The sequence below is a fragment of the Calliphora vicina genome, chromosome 1 (assembly GCF_958450345.1).
Source record: "Calliphora vicina chromosome 1, idCalVici1.1, whole genome shotgun sequence".
NCBI lineage: Eukaryota > Metazoa > Arthropoda > Insecta > Diptera > Calliphoridae > Calliphora > Calliphora vicina.
The window spans coordinates 24,048,608-24,064,353 of record NC_088780.1 but is presented as its reverse complement, the minus strand read 5'-3'; the positions used below and the strand labels follow the sequence as shown (position 1 = coordinate 24,064,353).

Genomic DNA, 15,746 nt, shown 5'->3' with positions numbered 1-15,746 from the left:
CTCTGTAATTACTGTGATTATGAAGAAAATAGGCTCAATCTGTGATCACTCATATTTTATACCAAAAATTGATTTTTAGTATAACAAAACTCAAATATCTTAAGCTGTTTGGTACATTTTTTAAAATATGAATACAGATTTGAATCGTTTGAGACATATTTGCATCACAAAAGATGTCAGCAAAATGGAGTACTTTGAGTATTCAAACTTAATGGGTATTCAGGAGTAAAGAGGAAATTGTAATTTTTTGTCTGTTACTAAACTTAACGACATAACAGTTAGCTGGTGTTCTTGAGAGTGAAGTTAAAATCAAATATAAGGAGAACTGATGTTCATTTTCCGTTCTTCAAATGGTACATTTTGAATTTGTTATAATAATGTACCTAGAAACATGAAATAGAGCATATATTGTTTTGAGTGAATGAGACGAAGAACCATTTTAATTCTTGGGAGCATCGAAAATTCAAAAACTTCAAAAAAGGTTATCCTAATAGACAACATATTTCAAATAATAAACAGTCATTCATTAAAATTGATACACGTTTTAGTCGAGTTGTTTTTTTTCAAAGAAGCAAATTAGAAAATATTGTACTTATTTGCACTAATACTTCCTTTTACAGCTTGGCACTTGTAAACGTTTAAAGAAACTAACATTCTACACTCTAAAGACTGTATAAATAATATTAAAAACAATTATTACTACTTTTATTTATATTAAATTGCTATTATTAAAAAAATATTTACTAGCAATTAATTAATTAAAATATCAGTAAATACATGGAGAAAATCAATTAAAATTTTAACAGACAAATTATTATTTTTTTTTAATAGCTTGTTATTTATTTTCACAGGCAATTCAATATCACTGAATTAATTTACATATTGTTATTTAACCATTTATTGAAATATTTCCACTCCACAAATTTGTACTTAAACTATATTCTTTACTATCACATCATTGGCAAGATTAAAACTGGTTTATAAACAATAAGACACTTCAGTATAACGATTCCTTGGTATAGAAACTATTCCACAGTTGAAGTTTACGATGAAACGGCAAGTCCTTGAACTCTAGCTCATCGCTGATATTTAAAGTCTTAATGGGTTTTTCCAAATCTGTATCATGGCCAACTGGTTGCCAGCAAACCTGTTCAATTTCTTTACAATTGGGATTGGAGGTTAAGGCAAAATTATACCACATGCCCAGCATGCGTTGTATACATTTGAATTCTCCAGAGGTGGGTAATAATTTCTCGGCTACCACATTGTAGAATAAATAAGAAACATCGTCACCATGTGAAACACCACGCATAGATTTGCCACAGTTTAAAACACGAAAATGATTGAAAAAATCCGAATCAAAATCAAAGACATAACAATAGGTAGGCGCCTGTGTAGCATAGGCCGATCTAGCTTTAATATATCTAAAGATGCCATGCCAAAAGGTTCTATAGCTCATGAGATCCATGTATTCAAATAATGTTTCCTTAACACTGGGTATTTTGTTGCCAAAGTATGCCTGTTTTAATTTCGAAGCCATGATTTTGAGTTCCTCAGGTGAATGTTTTCGTTGAATATCATCCGGCAATAGATTGACACAGTCTGTAAGTTCATTTACCAAATACTGGCTTTTCATTATAGTGGCATAATGAAATAGTCCCTCGTATGAATTGCCACCTATAATCACTGGTATTTCATTACTCCAGGCATTTGGCATTAATTCTTTAAAAGGTTTGTTTGCTATGCATGCTTCGGATATGTAGGGTTCAACTACTGGTGCAAAGGCAAACAGTAAGTTTTCAAACCTTTCTTGACGGCTTAACAATATCGTATCCCTGCAAGCCAATTTCTTGCCATCCTGTTTGGCCAAAAAGCGATAAACTTCCTTATCATTATTGTTGCCCTTGTAGCCAATTACGCAGGCTAGTCTATAGCCCCAATCACGAGGAGGTGTATTAGCCCAGTTACATAAAGCCGAACCGGACTGTATAATAGCCTTGTGGAATAGACCTTTGGTTTGGGGAGTTATCATCAGCAAATTTGTAGAACCTGCCCCAGCACTTTCACCAAACACCGTGATATTATTGGGATCTCCATTAAAGTATTCTATATTTTGTTTAATCCATTTTAAGGCCATAACCTGATCCTTAATGCCTGCATTGCCGGGTACTTGTAAATCGGGATCGTTTAAGCTTAGGAAACCTAAAATAAATACGCAAAATGTAAACATATTTCCATATTTTTCCAATTGCTTTAAACAAACTTACCCAAAGCCCCCAAACGATAAGCTAATGTTACCAAAATTACATCCTTTTGCATAAAATAATCAGGTGAATAGATTTCCCGACTAGCCTCGCCTATTTGAAAGCCCCCACCATATATCCAAACCATAACAGGCAAAGGTTTTTCCGAACATAGCTTTAATTTAAAAAAAAGTATTTTATAAATAACAATACAACAAACAAATTTATAAAATAAATTACCTTTTTAGCATATACATTTAAATACAGGCAATCTTCTGAACCTAGTGTTATTCTTTTGATGAAATCCTTTTGCACTGGTTTCGATTTATAATACAAACAATCTTTTACATCTTCCCAAGGCTCTGGCGGTTGCGGTGCTCGAAATCTCAAGTCACCTAAGGGTGGCTTAGCATACGGTATCCCTTCAAATGCAAAATAGTTACCATATTCTTCGTAGGCATTTTTGCGTTGCATACCCCTTACTTTGCCATAAATGGTATTAATAATTTCATATTCACTTGTGGCCAAACGTCTTTCCTCGATTTTAAAGGCAAAAAGTCTGGAAAATAAAAATAAATATTACAAGAGATTGAATAATAAGTCAAGATATGTTCATAGCACTGACCACAGCACAGTGGGGTAGAATCAAAATTTTATGGAAATAAATCTAGCATTTCTAAACGGCTGGTCCGATCAGTATAAAATTTGACGTGGGTGTAGCCAAGGAGTGTGTGAGTTAAAGCTATAAAAATGGTCTTTGCAAATTCCCAGAGGTAGTGCAATGGGGTCTCAAATTAGGGTACAGTCAACATGTAACATTTTCAAGCACATGAAATTTTTCCTTCCAATATTTTTGGAAAGCGCTCGACTGGGTCTTGAAAAAACATGCTTGCGTGTGCTATTTACTCTTATAATTTCCGAGTGATAGGCTTTTGAAAATTTAAATTTAAAAATACCTTGGTCAATTTTATAAAAAATATTGGGCATACATATGGATCCCAATTAGTTCAACAACTAAATTACAAATATCAATTATGAATCCAAAAATAAACGATCTTCAATATAAAAACAAATGTAGATTTTTGCAGTTTTTTGGGCAAAAAGGTGAGTTAACTCTTTTTTATTAAAAAACAAGTAAGAAAGTATGGTCGGTCAAGCCCGACCATATAATACCCTACACTAAGTAAAAGAGCAAAAACATTTTTCTTTTAAAATTTCAATAATTTATATTTTTGAGTGATTTTCGGAAGTGGGCCTTATATGGGAGCTATAACCAATTATGGACCGATCACCATTAAAATAGGTCGTTTGATTCATGTCTATATGAAAGTTATTTATGGTGAATTTTGTGTGTATACCAACATTTTTAAGAGACTTATGCACGTTAAAGTGATTTTCAGAAGCGGGTCTATATGGGAGCTATGACTAATTATGGACCGATCATAACAAAATTTGGTGACATGAATTTTGTGTATATAAAACTTATTTGGAGCGGAATTTTATTTTCGGAAGGACATTTGTATGGGGGCTAGGTGAAATAATGGACCGATTTCAGCCAGTTTCAATAGGTTTGGTCCTTGGAAAAAATAATATGTACCAAATTTTATCGAAATATCTTCAAAATTGCGACCTGTACTCTGCGCACATGGTTTACATGGACAGCCAGCCAGCCGACCAGACGGACGGACGGACATCGTTTAATCGACCCCACTATGGTGGTGTAGGGTATAAAAAACTTTATTTAAGAACATATAACAATTTTATGTTTTTTTGTCAGTTATCTTTACGGAGAAGATTTTGGTATAAAAAGCAAGTCCTACTTTTACAATATGAAGGACGTATTCAGAATTGGACCTATTTTTTATAAAAATTTCAACTTTGGCCTTTCTTTATTCCCATAGCTGGGATCAGAAAACGATAAGCAGCCTTAGAAATCTTGATATGTTTCCTATTTATCGCCAATGGGCAAAATTGTAATAAATACCATTTTTGGGATTTTCGCTTCAATTTTAGGAATTGCGGTATTCCCTTTGATCTTTTGACAACGTTTTTTTTACCCTTTTTTTATTTAGAATGATAAATTTAAAAAAAGTATCAATGAAAATTTCATTGAGTTTTGTTAATAAATAAAGATTTTATTACATATGGGCCATTCCACGAAAATGACTACCAGGACTGAAAACCCAAAAACCCTTCAAACATTTTTTCAGGATGATTTGAATAGGAGAAAACACTAAAATATTACTATGTGTAAGTATTTGGAGCATATTACAACATTTTATTTGCAAAAATAATAGTTTAACTGACTATATTTAATTTTTTAATTTAATTGGCATGTTTTATATACCCTTATTTCGATATTTTGGACAACAATGTATCGAAAGTACTTAATAATTTTTAAAATATAATACCCCCTGAATGGCACATAAAGACCAAATTATATTTAAGATACTCTTATTTTTGCAAAATCTATTCCACTCTATAGATACAAATGTCACGTACGATGATATGGATTTACCCATATTACATATTGATTGAGTTTCTAAAACTTAATAGGATTGCACGTTCGGCACGTTTGTGCCGAACTAATGGTTTTTATATTGATAAGTTAATTTTTGATCTTACAACAAAAAAATTAAAAAAAAGGCATTAGAAAAAAATTTCGATTTTGCTAAAAATTTTATTTCTTGAGTTAAAAAATATTTATTGTGATAGATATCCCATTCGCATCCCACTAAGCGACCAAAAGGATCTTCAATGAAAATATCTCAGCTTTTGTTTGAGCTAAAAAAATTTTAAAAATTATCCATTTTGAAAAAAAAGTCAACAAAGTTTTTTATTTTGCAAAAAAAGTCATAAATTGTATGTCTTGAGTTACAATATATTTATTTTATTAGATATCCTACTCGCATCCCACTTAGCGACCAAATAGGTCTTCAAGGAAAATATCTAAGCTTTATTTTAAGAAAAAAAGGACCATTTTAAAAAAATGTCAAATAAGTTTTTGATTTCGGAACAAAAATATTAGAATTTGTTATTTTTTTTCGGAAGAATGAAGAAGAGCTATCTAAACTATTTGGGACACATTTTGCTAAGAACAATAGGTAATATGTTACATGTAGTGTTTATAAAACGGTTAACCGGTTAACCGAAAACCCGGTTTTTCTTCCAAATCTCGGTTTTTTGCGAATTTAAAATGTTGATTTTCGGTTAACCGGTTTATCCGGTTTTTATCTCTCGGTCAACCGGTTTTTAAAATTTAGGTTTAAAATTAAGAAATCTCTTGGTTTTGTGCTTTTTTTATATTCATTGTACACACATTATTGGTCTGATTTGAAACCTAAACTGCTGATTTACAATACAAACCTATTTAGATTGATATTACAAGTAATTTTTTTGGACTTGTAACATTTTCTTTTTCATATCAGAAAGTCGAGGTGATAATAAATTTCAAAACTAACAAATATTTAATTAAAAAATAAATTTACATTTTGTGGTTGAAATTTAATGAATAAACCAATAATTAAAACCAGTTAGTTAGTAATATATTTATACTCAATTCCATTTGACAGAGATAATAATTTTGAAATTTTTACAAAATAAAATGGACTTAGCACTTTTGTATATTTATAGTTATTTAATATTAACCATTCCTGACTACTAAACTACAAATTTTAAAGATGTATATACTTTATTGGAAATTTTATGTATTCTATGCATATATGACGGTTAACCGGTTTTTTCGATGTCGGTTAACCGAAAAACCGGTTTTCTAAAAATGGACAATTTTTGGTTAATTGACAAACCACAAATTCGGTTTTTTATAAACACTAGTTACATGGATAAGAAAAAAACACCTGCTTGAACAAAATGTCAAATTTTGACCCTGTCTAACTCGGCCGATGTTGTTGAAAAGTTACTATCTGTTAGTGTCTGAGTTACTATCCAATAGAACTAACCTTCATCCTGATCGGAAGACATCGATTTCAAATATTTGTCTGAATCTAGATTCATACCATTCTGGATCATGTAAAGTTATCATATGACAAAGTCTGAATCTAGATTCATTCCATTCTGGATCATGCAAAGTTAATATATTACAATAGAAGTGTCCAGCTTATTTTATTTGTATTCCTGATTTTGTCTTATTTTATTTTATTGTTCATTTATTTAATATACGTATTATTATTGAAAAAAATATTCATTATTAATATGATTTCATCATTAATTCTACATAAATATAATAACTATAGTGGTCTCAATTTACTTTTTCTCTAACAGTTATATAACATATTTTTAATAGGAAATATGTTATGCCTGACTGAAGTTATTATTTCATGTTGTTTTTAAATATTATAAATAAAAAATCAAAGTCATAATCATAGTTGCAATACATTTTTGTAAGAAAGATATCAATATTTTTCATGCTAACACTTTAATTACATTCTCTACAAAATAATTAAATAATATAAAGTATTAATTAATTACTATTGAACAATTACAGTTACAGTAATAGTATAAATATTTAAACGGGAATTTGTTATGTATTAACTACGAGAATAACAACATGTCGTGTTTAATAATGACACTCTATACCTCCATTATTATTACGATCTATCTCCAGTTATTATGATAAATGTGCTAAATATTCGTTTATCATTCTGTGAGTAACTTTTGGAAATATGTATAATAGAGTGGCTTATATTCAGTGCTGCAAATTTAGCCCTTTTTGTGCTAAATTTAGCCCTTTTCAATCTTGTTTAGCCACAAAAAAATTAATTTAGCCTTTAGCCTTTTTTTAGCCTTTTTTATTTTCATTTAGCCATTTTTGTGACTAAATCAAAACTTATATACATATTTACTCTAATGATATAAAATCTGTTCAAAAAAATTGGCAGGAATATTATGACAAAAATTAACTAAAAATTTTGAACCAGTAAACAAATTAAGCACATACAAATTGTTGGAACCTTCCATAAATTCTTCCAAATTGCTCTAGTTCTCAAATTATATCTTTAAATTTTGTCCAAAAATACATGTTGTATTATTGCATGGTTGCTCAGAATTGTGTGTTCAACGGCCAAAACTCTGTTACTTTTGAAACGATTGCGATATTTTTGTATTTTTTTAATGTACAGATAACTTCTTGAACACCCATAGTTAAATGGTCATAAAATCATATATTAGATTCATAAATATAAGCAGGTAAAATAAAAACGACTACAAAGATTTAAATAAAAATGCCATAATTATTATAGAGAAAATTGGCGATATTTGAATAAAAATTGTTAATATTAATTAATAAAATTAACTTTATTTGGGCAATGTATTTTTTGACTCTTAAAAGTTAGGTTTCTCTAAAATTTAAATTTGACATACACACCGTTACAAAAGTATACATACGATCGACTTATTGGTCTTTTTGTAAACATCTATTATATTAAAATACAAGGCCTGACTCATTCATTCACTCACTCACTCACCCACTCACTAATGAGTCAGTGAATGTGTGATTTATATTTTTAAATATATAGATGTTTAAAAAAAGCCCAATAAGTTGATCCAATGTATACTTTTGTAACGGTGTGTAAATATAGTACTTTAAAAAATATTTTATAATGCCTTATACATGCCATGTATATCGTTTTCAAAGACTACAATCCAACCAATTTAGAGAGAAAAATTCAGTTCATTATCAAATATAAAAAACTAACTTTTTTCCAAAATTTAATATTTATGTTTACAACAGGCATATTTGAAATACATTCACTTATCAAAATATTCTCCATCGATTTCGTAGTTATCACAAAGGATTACTTTGTACATAATTTGTCTTTCATATAAAAAATTTGCCCTGGAGCATTTTGCAGGCCAGGTGATAAATACGAGATTTTAAAAACATCGGCATATGATATACGTGTGGCCATTACGTTATTATATTACGTTATTTTAAAGTTAAGGATCAACATACAGGAATAAATATTCTTATTTTCTTCCATTTGAACATGTGTTATATTCATACATTTTTGTTTGTCTATTCGGCTTATCCAAATGTAACATTCAAAGTTGTTTTTTGTGTCAAATGTATGTATTTTTTTAATGAAAAATTTTTAGCCCTTTTTTAGCCTTTTTTTCTAAGTATTTAGCCCTTTTTGTTCACCAAGAATTGGCAACACTGCTTATATTACATTTTTTATACTAGTAATGAAACAAATATTTGGAAAAAATTTTAACATAATATACCCATTGGAAGGTAGTGTTCAAAGACATGTAATATTAATAATAAATTATACTTTAAAATACATATTTTTAAATATTTTTAGGTAAACAAAATATTTTTTTTTTATAAATTGTTTTTAAAAAAACCTTTTTCTACATTTTTTTTTTAAATTTAAAAAAAAAAATTTTGGATGAAAAAAAAATCGGTTTAAAAAATATTTTTCTCGATTTAGACCCATTGTAGGTCCAACTTACTATAGCCTTATATACATCGTTGCAATGGACTTTGAAATATCTATCATTAGATATCCAGAATATAGGTCAAAAATCGAGGTTGTCTCGGGTTTTCTCATATATCTAAGCCATTTTTATGGGCCGATTTTGTCGATTTTAATATCAACCGATCCGGAAGAATTCCTGATACTCTGATATATGAATCAAGTATGTATGTTATTTGGGGGCTACGGAAAGTTGATTTCAACATACAGACGGACATGGCTATATCGACTTCACTATCTATCCAGAATATTTATACTTTGTGGGGTCGCAAATGAAAAATGTGGAAATTATAAACGGAATGACAAATGAGGTTTTAACAATTTAGCTTATCTAAATACAATTTTTTGTTTGCTTTTTTTTAAAGAATTTTAACTAGAAGTGATAGATAACATTCCAAGCTACAATGAATTGCATTTGAAAATAAAACAAGTAAGAGAGCTATATTCGGCTGTGCCGAATCTTATATACCCTTCAAAAAATTATACTTTAAAATAAATTTGTTTAAATATTTTTAGGTAAACAAAATTTAATTTTTTTTTTAATTGTTTTTCCAAATTTTGTTTTATAATCTTTTTTTCGAAATTTTTTTAAAAAAAATTTTTTAATTTTTTTTTTTTTGAAAAAAAATGTATGACAAAAAAAATTTTTTGATGAAAAAAACATTCGGGTTAAAAAATATTTTTCCCGATTTTGACCCATTGTAGGTCCAACTTACTATAGCCTTATCTACATCGTTGCAATGGACTTTGAAATATCTATCATTAGGTATCCATATTGTCTATATTAATGACTTAGTAATCCAGATATAGATCAAAAATAGGTTAAAAATCGAGGTTGTCCCTTTATGAAATTTTTGCTAGTTTATAGTTACATATATTTTTTATTAAAAAAAATTATAAATCGTAAAACACGTGAGCAGAAAAAAGTTTGAAGGTTTTAAAATATATCTCTTTTTTGAACTTATTTTTAAATTTTGTATTTTTTAATTGGACATAAAAATGTAAAGGAAAGCAAGGAAAAGTAGTTACATCATTTACATTAGATAACCTTATCTGTCTTCTTACAGAATCAATCAAAAAAGTCAGCCCCAACTTGTCTCTCCACAATTCCCGATCCAAAAACTGATCATGGGTTCAGGTATTTCGCGACAACAAATTTTTGACTACAGGTCGAAATTTTAAAGATAATTCGACAAAATTAGGCAAGAACTTTCATATTGACACAAGAACTAAGCCCATTGAATTTGGATAGAATCGGTCTATTATTTCTCCTAGCCCCCATACAAATGTCCTCCCGAAATTGGACTTTATCGGTCATAAATGTTTAATTTATATATGTATCTCCACAAATTCCGCTCCAAATAAGTTTTATATACACAAAATTCATGTCACCAAATTTTGTTACGATCGGTTCATAATTAGTCATAGCTCCCATATAGACCCGCTTCCGAAAATCACTTTAACGTGCATAAATCGCTTAAAAATGTTGGTATACTCACAAAATTCAACATAGTTAACTTTAATATAGACATAAATCACACGACCTAATTTCATGGTGATCGGTTCAATTGGTCATAGCCCCCATATAAGGCCCACTTTCGAAAATCACTCAAAAATATGAATTATTGAAATTTTAAAAGAATTTTTTTTTTGCTCTTTTACTTAGTGTAGGGTATTATATGATCGGGCTTGACCGACCATACTTTCTTACTTGTTTTTTTGTTTTTTTTTTTTTAAATTTTGCGTCTTCGAACCAAAACTAGAAACTTCGAACAAAATGTACAAACAATTTTCACCATTTGATGAACTTGGGAGCATCAAAAATCCAAAAAGTGCAAAACAGGGCCTCCCTACTTATGCACTTTTGAATAAAATTCCTTATTTATCATTTAAAAATTAATCTTAATCTAAACAAATTTGTTTTATTTTTAAACTAATCAAAACCACTATGTATAAACAGCGATAAGATTAACAAATGTTTTGAACTAACAAATGCATTGAAGGAATAAGTTTTTAAATTTATTTGATAAATTAAGCAAACAATACATATTTTAGAATTTAAAATTGCTTATCAATAAAATTGTTAACCACAAAATTAAATAATGGTTAATAATACTTAATAATTAGATATAAATGCTGGCTGAGGTTAAAACACAAAGCACATGAAAAGTTTTTTTTTTTAAATACAATTATTTGCTAATATTTCATTTTCTAAATTACGGCTTTAGTGACAATTACACAAACCATAGTCATTTATTTTAAAAGACATCTATCTCGTATTGCAACATTTCATCCTGTACTTTGTGTTATTTTGTATTATTTTTTAAAGCAATTCAACTAATTAGCTTAATTAATGGGCAATAACACTACTTAGAATGCTAATTTCCTTTCAGCACAATGTTTCGTATAAATAATAAAAACTTAAATATTTAAATGTCTTGTCACACACAAGTGTCTTTTAGAGTGTTTTGCCTTCGCCTATGTCTCGTATATTTTATTCATTATTTGACTTTTATACACAGTTTTAATTGTTTTAATTAATGCTTAAATGCGTTAATTTAAGGGAAAAACTACATTAGACAAATTTAATGTGAATGTATAATAAAAATGTCATAAAACCTAACGTTAACATTTTATAAAAGTGACAATATTTAAGATATTTTTCATTTGACATTAATAGTCATACAATATAATTATTGTAATCATCATTTCAATTGTGAAATATTGCACTTTGTTTAAAAAACATTTAGATATATAATAATAGTGAAATGTTTATTTAAATGAAAACAGATAACAGTGTTTTATTTATGCATAATAAATGTTCTAATTAAGTGCAATTACCTATTGCGTATTTTAATTTATATATACACAAGTGAGAGAGTCAATAAATCAATAAAAATTAATTAACAGTTGGTCGAGCCTCTTACGGAAATAAAGTGTGCCAAAGCAGGTGAGGCATAACTTCTCAAACACTTCATTCTAAATAGTTTTTAAGGGGTACTGCAACATGTGTCTTAGTGTTGTCACGATGGAATATTACAGTTTCACGATTGCTTCAAATGAATCACTTGTGTTCGGTATAGGTTCCCTGTGATGGTCTGGCAGCTCATGGTAGATAGGACCCTTTTGCACTCACCTAACACAAAACATTACCTTAGCGCCATGGATATTTTGCTTTGGTATGATTGGTTTACAATAATCTTCATGAAGATTCTGCAGAAAGTTTCAAGATATCACAGAACTTCTTTAAGAAGTAAAAATGTTTCTGGTAGTAATAAAGATTCCGACATACAATTATATTCTAAGTGTTTTATTTAAAAAACGTTACATGTATAAATGTAGGGTCACAAATGACAAATATTGGACGAAAAAGACGTAACCACTAAATAAAATACATTTGAATTCATTTCTTTATTTCAAAAACTTATTTTACTTAGGATGATTCAAATCAAAAAAATTAAATTTGTTTTTTTTGATGCTGTTTGATCTTACAAAACACTTGTAAGAGTAAACACGTCAAACTAATTTGTGCTGAAAAAAGTGGTTACGCTTTTTTAAGCAAATATATGCCATGTGTGACCCTACCTTAATAAACAAACAATTTTTGGATATTTTTTTTTGTAAAATGTTAACAACATTTTTACTTTTTATGTTTATTTAAAAATATTTACAACTATGTGTTAAAATGAACATATTTTTGTTTGTATTGAGAAATATAGAAAGAGAATTTCATGTCCATTGAACAAACTTTTGAAACCGATGTTATTTTTTTACTTTTATAAATCTGGGGCATTTCAAGTCAAGTGAACAAACTTTTGAAACCGTTGTTTTCCGATCGAGATAAAATTTGCACCAAGGTTAGTCCTGTTGGATAGTAAGACCTCTTTCACACTTGGCAATTTAGTTGCGCAAGTCTCTTGCTCAACAAGCATGCAACTACATTGCCTAGTGTGAAATGGGTCTTACTATCCAAAAGGACTAACCTGTTGACGGTTTTAAAAGTTTGTTCACTTGACATGAAATCTCCCAGAATTATAAAAGGAAAAAAATAAAAATTTTAATTAAAATGTCTTTTTTTTTGCTTTTTATTAATATTTTTTCCTCTTCAAATAAATTTTTGACCGATACATACAGTGGTTGACAAAACAATGGAAACTTTTCTAAATATTCCATATGTAGCCCAAAATTTAAAATATTTTTTTAAAATAAATTGTATTTTTTTTTTGTATTTTACTTGTATAGTTTTATTTATATAAATTAACTGAAAAACAAACAACATAATTATATTCTGAAAAAAGGGAACAAAATTAAAAATATTCACTATTTCGCTACTGACAAAACAATACAAACTTTTAAACTTCTGCAAGAAAGGAGTGTAAAACGAAAATAATATTTAAAAGAACGATGTAAAAATCATCCTGTTTACAGTTTTTTTTTATTTTTAAATTCTGGTAATTTTTCACAATTTTTATACCCTTCACCTTCGTGAGAAGGGTATATATAAGTTTGTCATTCCGTTTGTAATTTCTACATTTTTCATTTCCGACCCTATAAAGTATATATATTCTGGATCCTTATAGAAAAGCGGAGTCGATTAAGCCAAGTACGTCTGTCTGTCTGTCTGTCTGTTGAAATCAGTTTTCTGAAGACCCCAGATATCTTCGGGATCCAAATCTTCAATAATTCTGTCAGACATGCTTTCGAGAATTTTGCTATTTAAAATCAGCAAAATCGGTCCACAAATGGCTGAGATATGAGCAAAAAACCGGGACAACCTCGATTTTTTACCTATTTTTGACCTATATCTGGATTACTGAGACATTAATATAAACAATATGGATATCTAATGATATATATTTCAAAGACATTTGCAGCGACGTATATAAGTTGGACCTACAATGGGTCAAAATCGGGAAACAATTTTTAACCCGAATTTTGTTTTTCAAAAAAAAAAAATTGAAAAAACAAAAAAAAAATTTTAAAATTTAAAAAAAAAAATTTTAAAATTTAAAAAAAAAAAATTTAAATTAAAAAAAAAAAAATTTTAAATAATCGAAAAATTTTTTTTCTAAAAAATTAAAAAAACAACTGGAAAAAAAATTAAATTTTGTTACCTAAAAATATTTAAAATTTTGAAGTATAATTTGGTGAAGGGTATATAAGATTCGGCACAGCCGAATATAGCACTCTTACTTGTTTTTTCAAAGTTTTTCTCATAATTGTTTTTTTTTCAAAGTTAACGAAAATGGCTAAAGTTAAGATTTGTGAAGACTTAAAAAATAAAATAATTAACGATTTTAAAGCTGGTTTGAAACAAGAAAGTATCTGTGACAAATATTCAATAAATAAATCAGCAGTTTCAAAAATTATAAAGAAATTTCGGTTCTGTAAAAACCCAACATATAGTCGCCGGGCAAATGAGGCTGGTCTTGGTTGCTATCGTCCTGTGAAAAATCCACTAATTTCTAAAAAGAAACGTTCTGCTCGTCTACAATTTGCCAGGTAAGGTTTGTAAGGTTTTTGTGGAATGAGGTGGTTAGATTATTAACCACCGAGGCGGTTGGTATTAATAATAAAATTAGAAATAAGTACCAGAACAGTTAGTCGCAGGGCAAATAAGGCTGGTCTTGGTTGCTATCGTCCTGTAAAAAACCACTCATTTCTAAAAAGAACCGTTCTGCTCGTCTACAATTTGCCAGGGATCATTTAAACTAGTCGATACAGAAATGATATACTGTCATCTTTTGCGACGAATCCAAATACAATTCAAAAGGCAGTGATGGGAGAACATTTGTAAGACGACCAAAGGGAAAAAGATTAGATCCAAAGTACACAAATATGACTGTAAAGCTTGCCGTTGGCAATATTATGGTATGTTGATGTTTTTCAGGGCAATGTATGGGCCGAATTCATATTATAAAAGATACCATGACAGGTATAGGATACAGAACCATATTAAACGATGTTATGTATCCATACGCTGGGGAAAATATGCCCCTAGTTTGGAGATTCCAACACGACAACGACCCGAAACACACCTCTAGGGTTGTAACCGAGTGGTTACAATCCAACGAGGTACGTGTTTTGAAGTGGCCTGCCCAATCTCCAGATCTCAATCCCATAGAAAATCTATGGGAAATTGTAGATCGTTAAATAAGGACCCAAAATTACACAAGGAAGGAAGATTTATCGGAGGCGGTTATAAGGGAATGGCAAAATACTTCAAAGGAGACCATTGACTCTTTAATTGGTTTAATGTTATAAAAAATAAGGGATACCCAACAAAATATTGAGTTATTGCTAAGTTTAGACCATATTTGTTAAAATAATACCTAAGTTTCCATTGTTTTGTCAATGCCGTAATAAAGAAACATTTTAATTTTGTTTTCTCATTTTTAGAATTTAATTAATTATGTCCTTTGTTTTTTGTTAAATTAAGTTAATAAAAGTGTACAAATAAAATACTAAAAAAAATTCAAAAATGTTAAAATTATTTAAAAAATTATTTCAGATTTTAGGCCACTAATGAAATATTTGGAAAAGTTTTCATTGTTTGTCAAGCTATATAAGATACATTTCCATTATCTTATATAGCTTTCATACAAATGTCTTCCTGTCTGAATGTCTGATTTATTTACATAGGTATCCACACAAAATCCTCCACAAATAAGTTTTCTATAAAACTGAATTACATTTAAAAAAGTTTTGCGGATCAATGCAAAATTCACCATAGCTCCTATATGAGACACACTTCCGAAAATCACTTTAACGAGCATAATGTGATGTTTTTCTAATACAAGCGAGTATTTTGAATGAAAAAAACAAAATACATGTAAAATTTCCACTCAAAGTACTCGCTTGTATTAGAAAACAAGTAAGAAAGTATGGTCGGTCAAGCCCTACACTAAGTAAAAGAGCAAAAACATTTTTCTTTTAAAATTTCAATAATTTATATTTTTGAGTGATTTTCGGAGGTGGGCCTTGTATGGGGGCTATGACCAATTAT

General features: G+C 29.0%; 1 protein-coding gene across 1 annotated transcript in view; it reads right to left on the bottom strand.

The window, feature by feature from the left end:
* Nucleotides 1–15,746, bottom strand: part of LOC135958372 (uncharacterized) — a 45,016-nt gene that overhangs the window by 24,277 nt on the left and 4,993 nt on the right. Inside the window, exons 2-4 of the mRNA XM_065509311.1 lie at nt 2,484–2,802; nt 2,268–2,418; nt 1,008–2,202 (exon numbers count right to left, since the gene is read on the bottom strand). Coding sequence (XP_065365383.1) covers nt 1,008–2,202; nt 2,268–2,418; nt 2,484–2,802 — 1,665 coding nt within the window. The remainder of the gene's footprint in view (nt 1–1,007; nt 2,203–2,267; nt 2,419–2,483; nt 2,803–15,746) is intronic.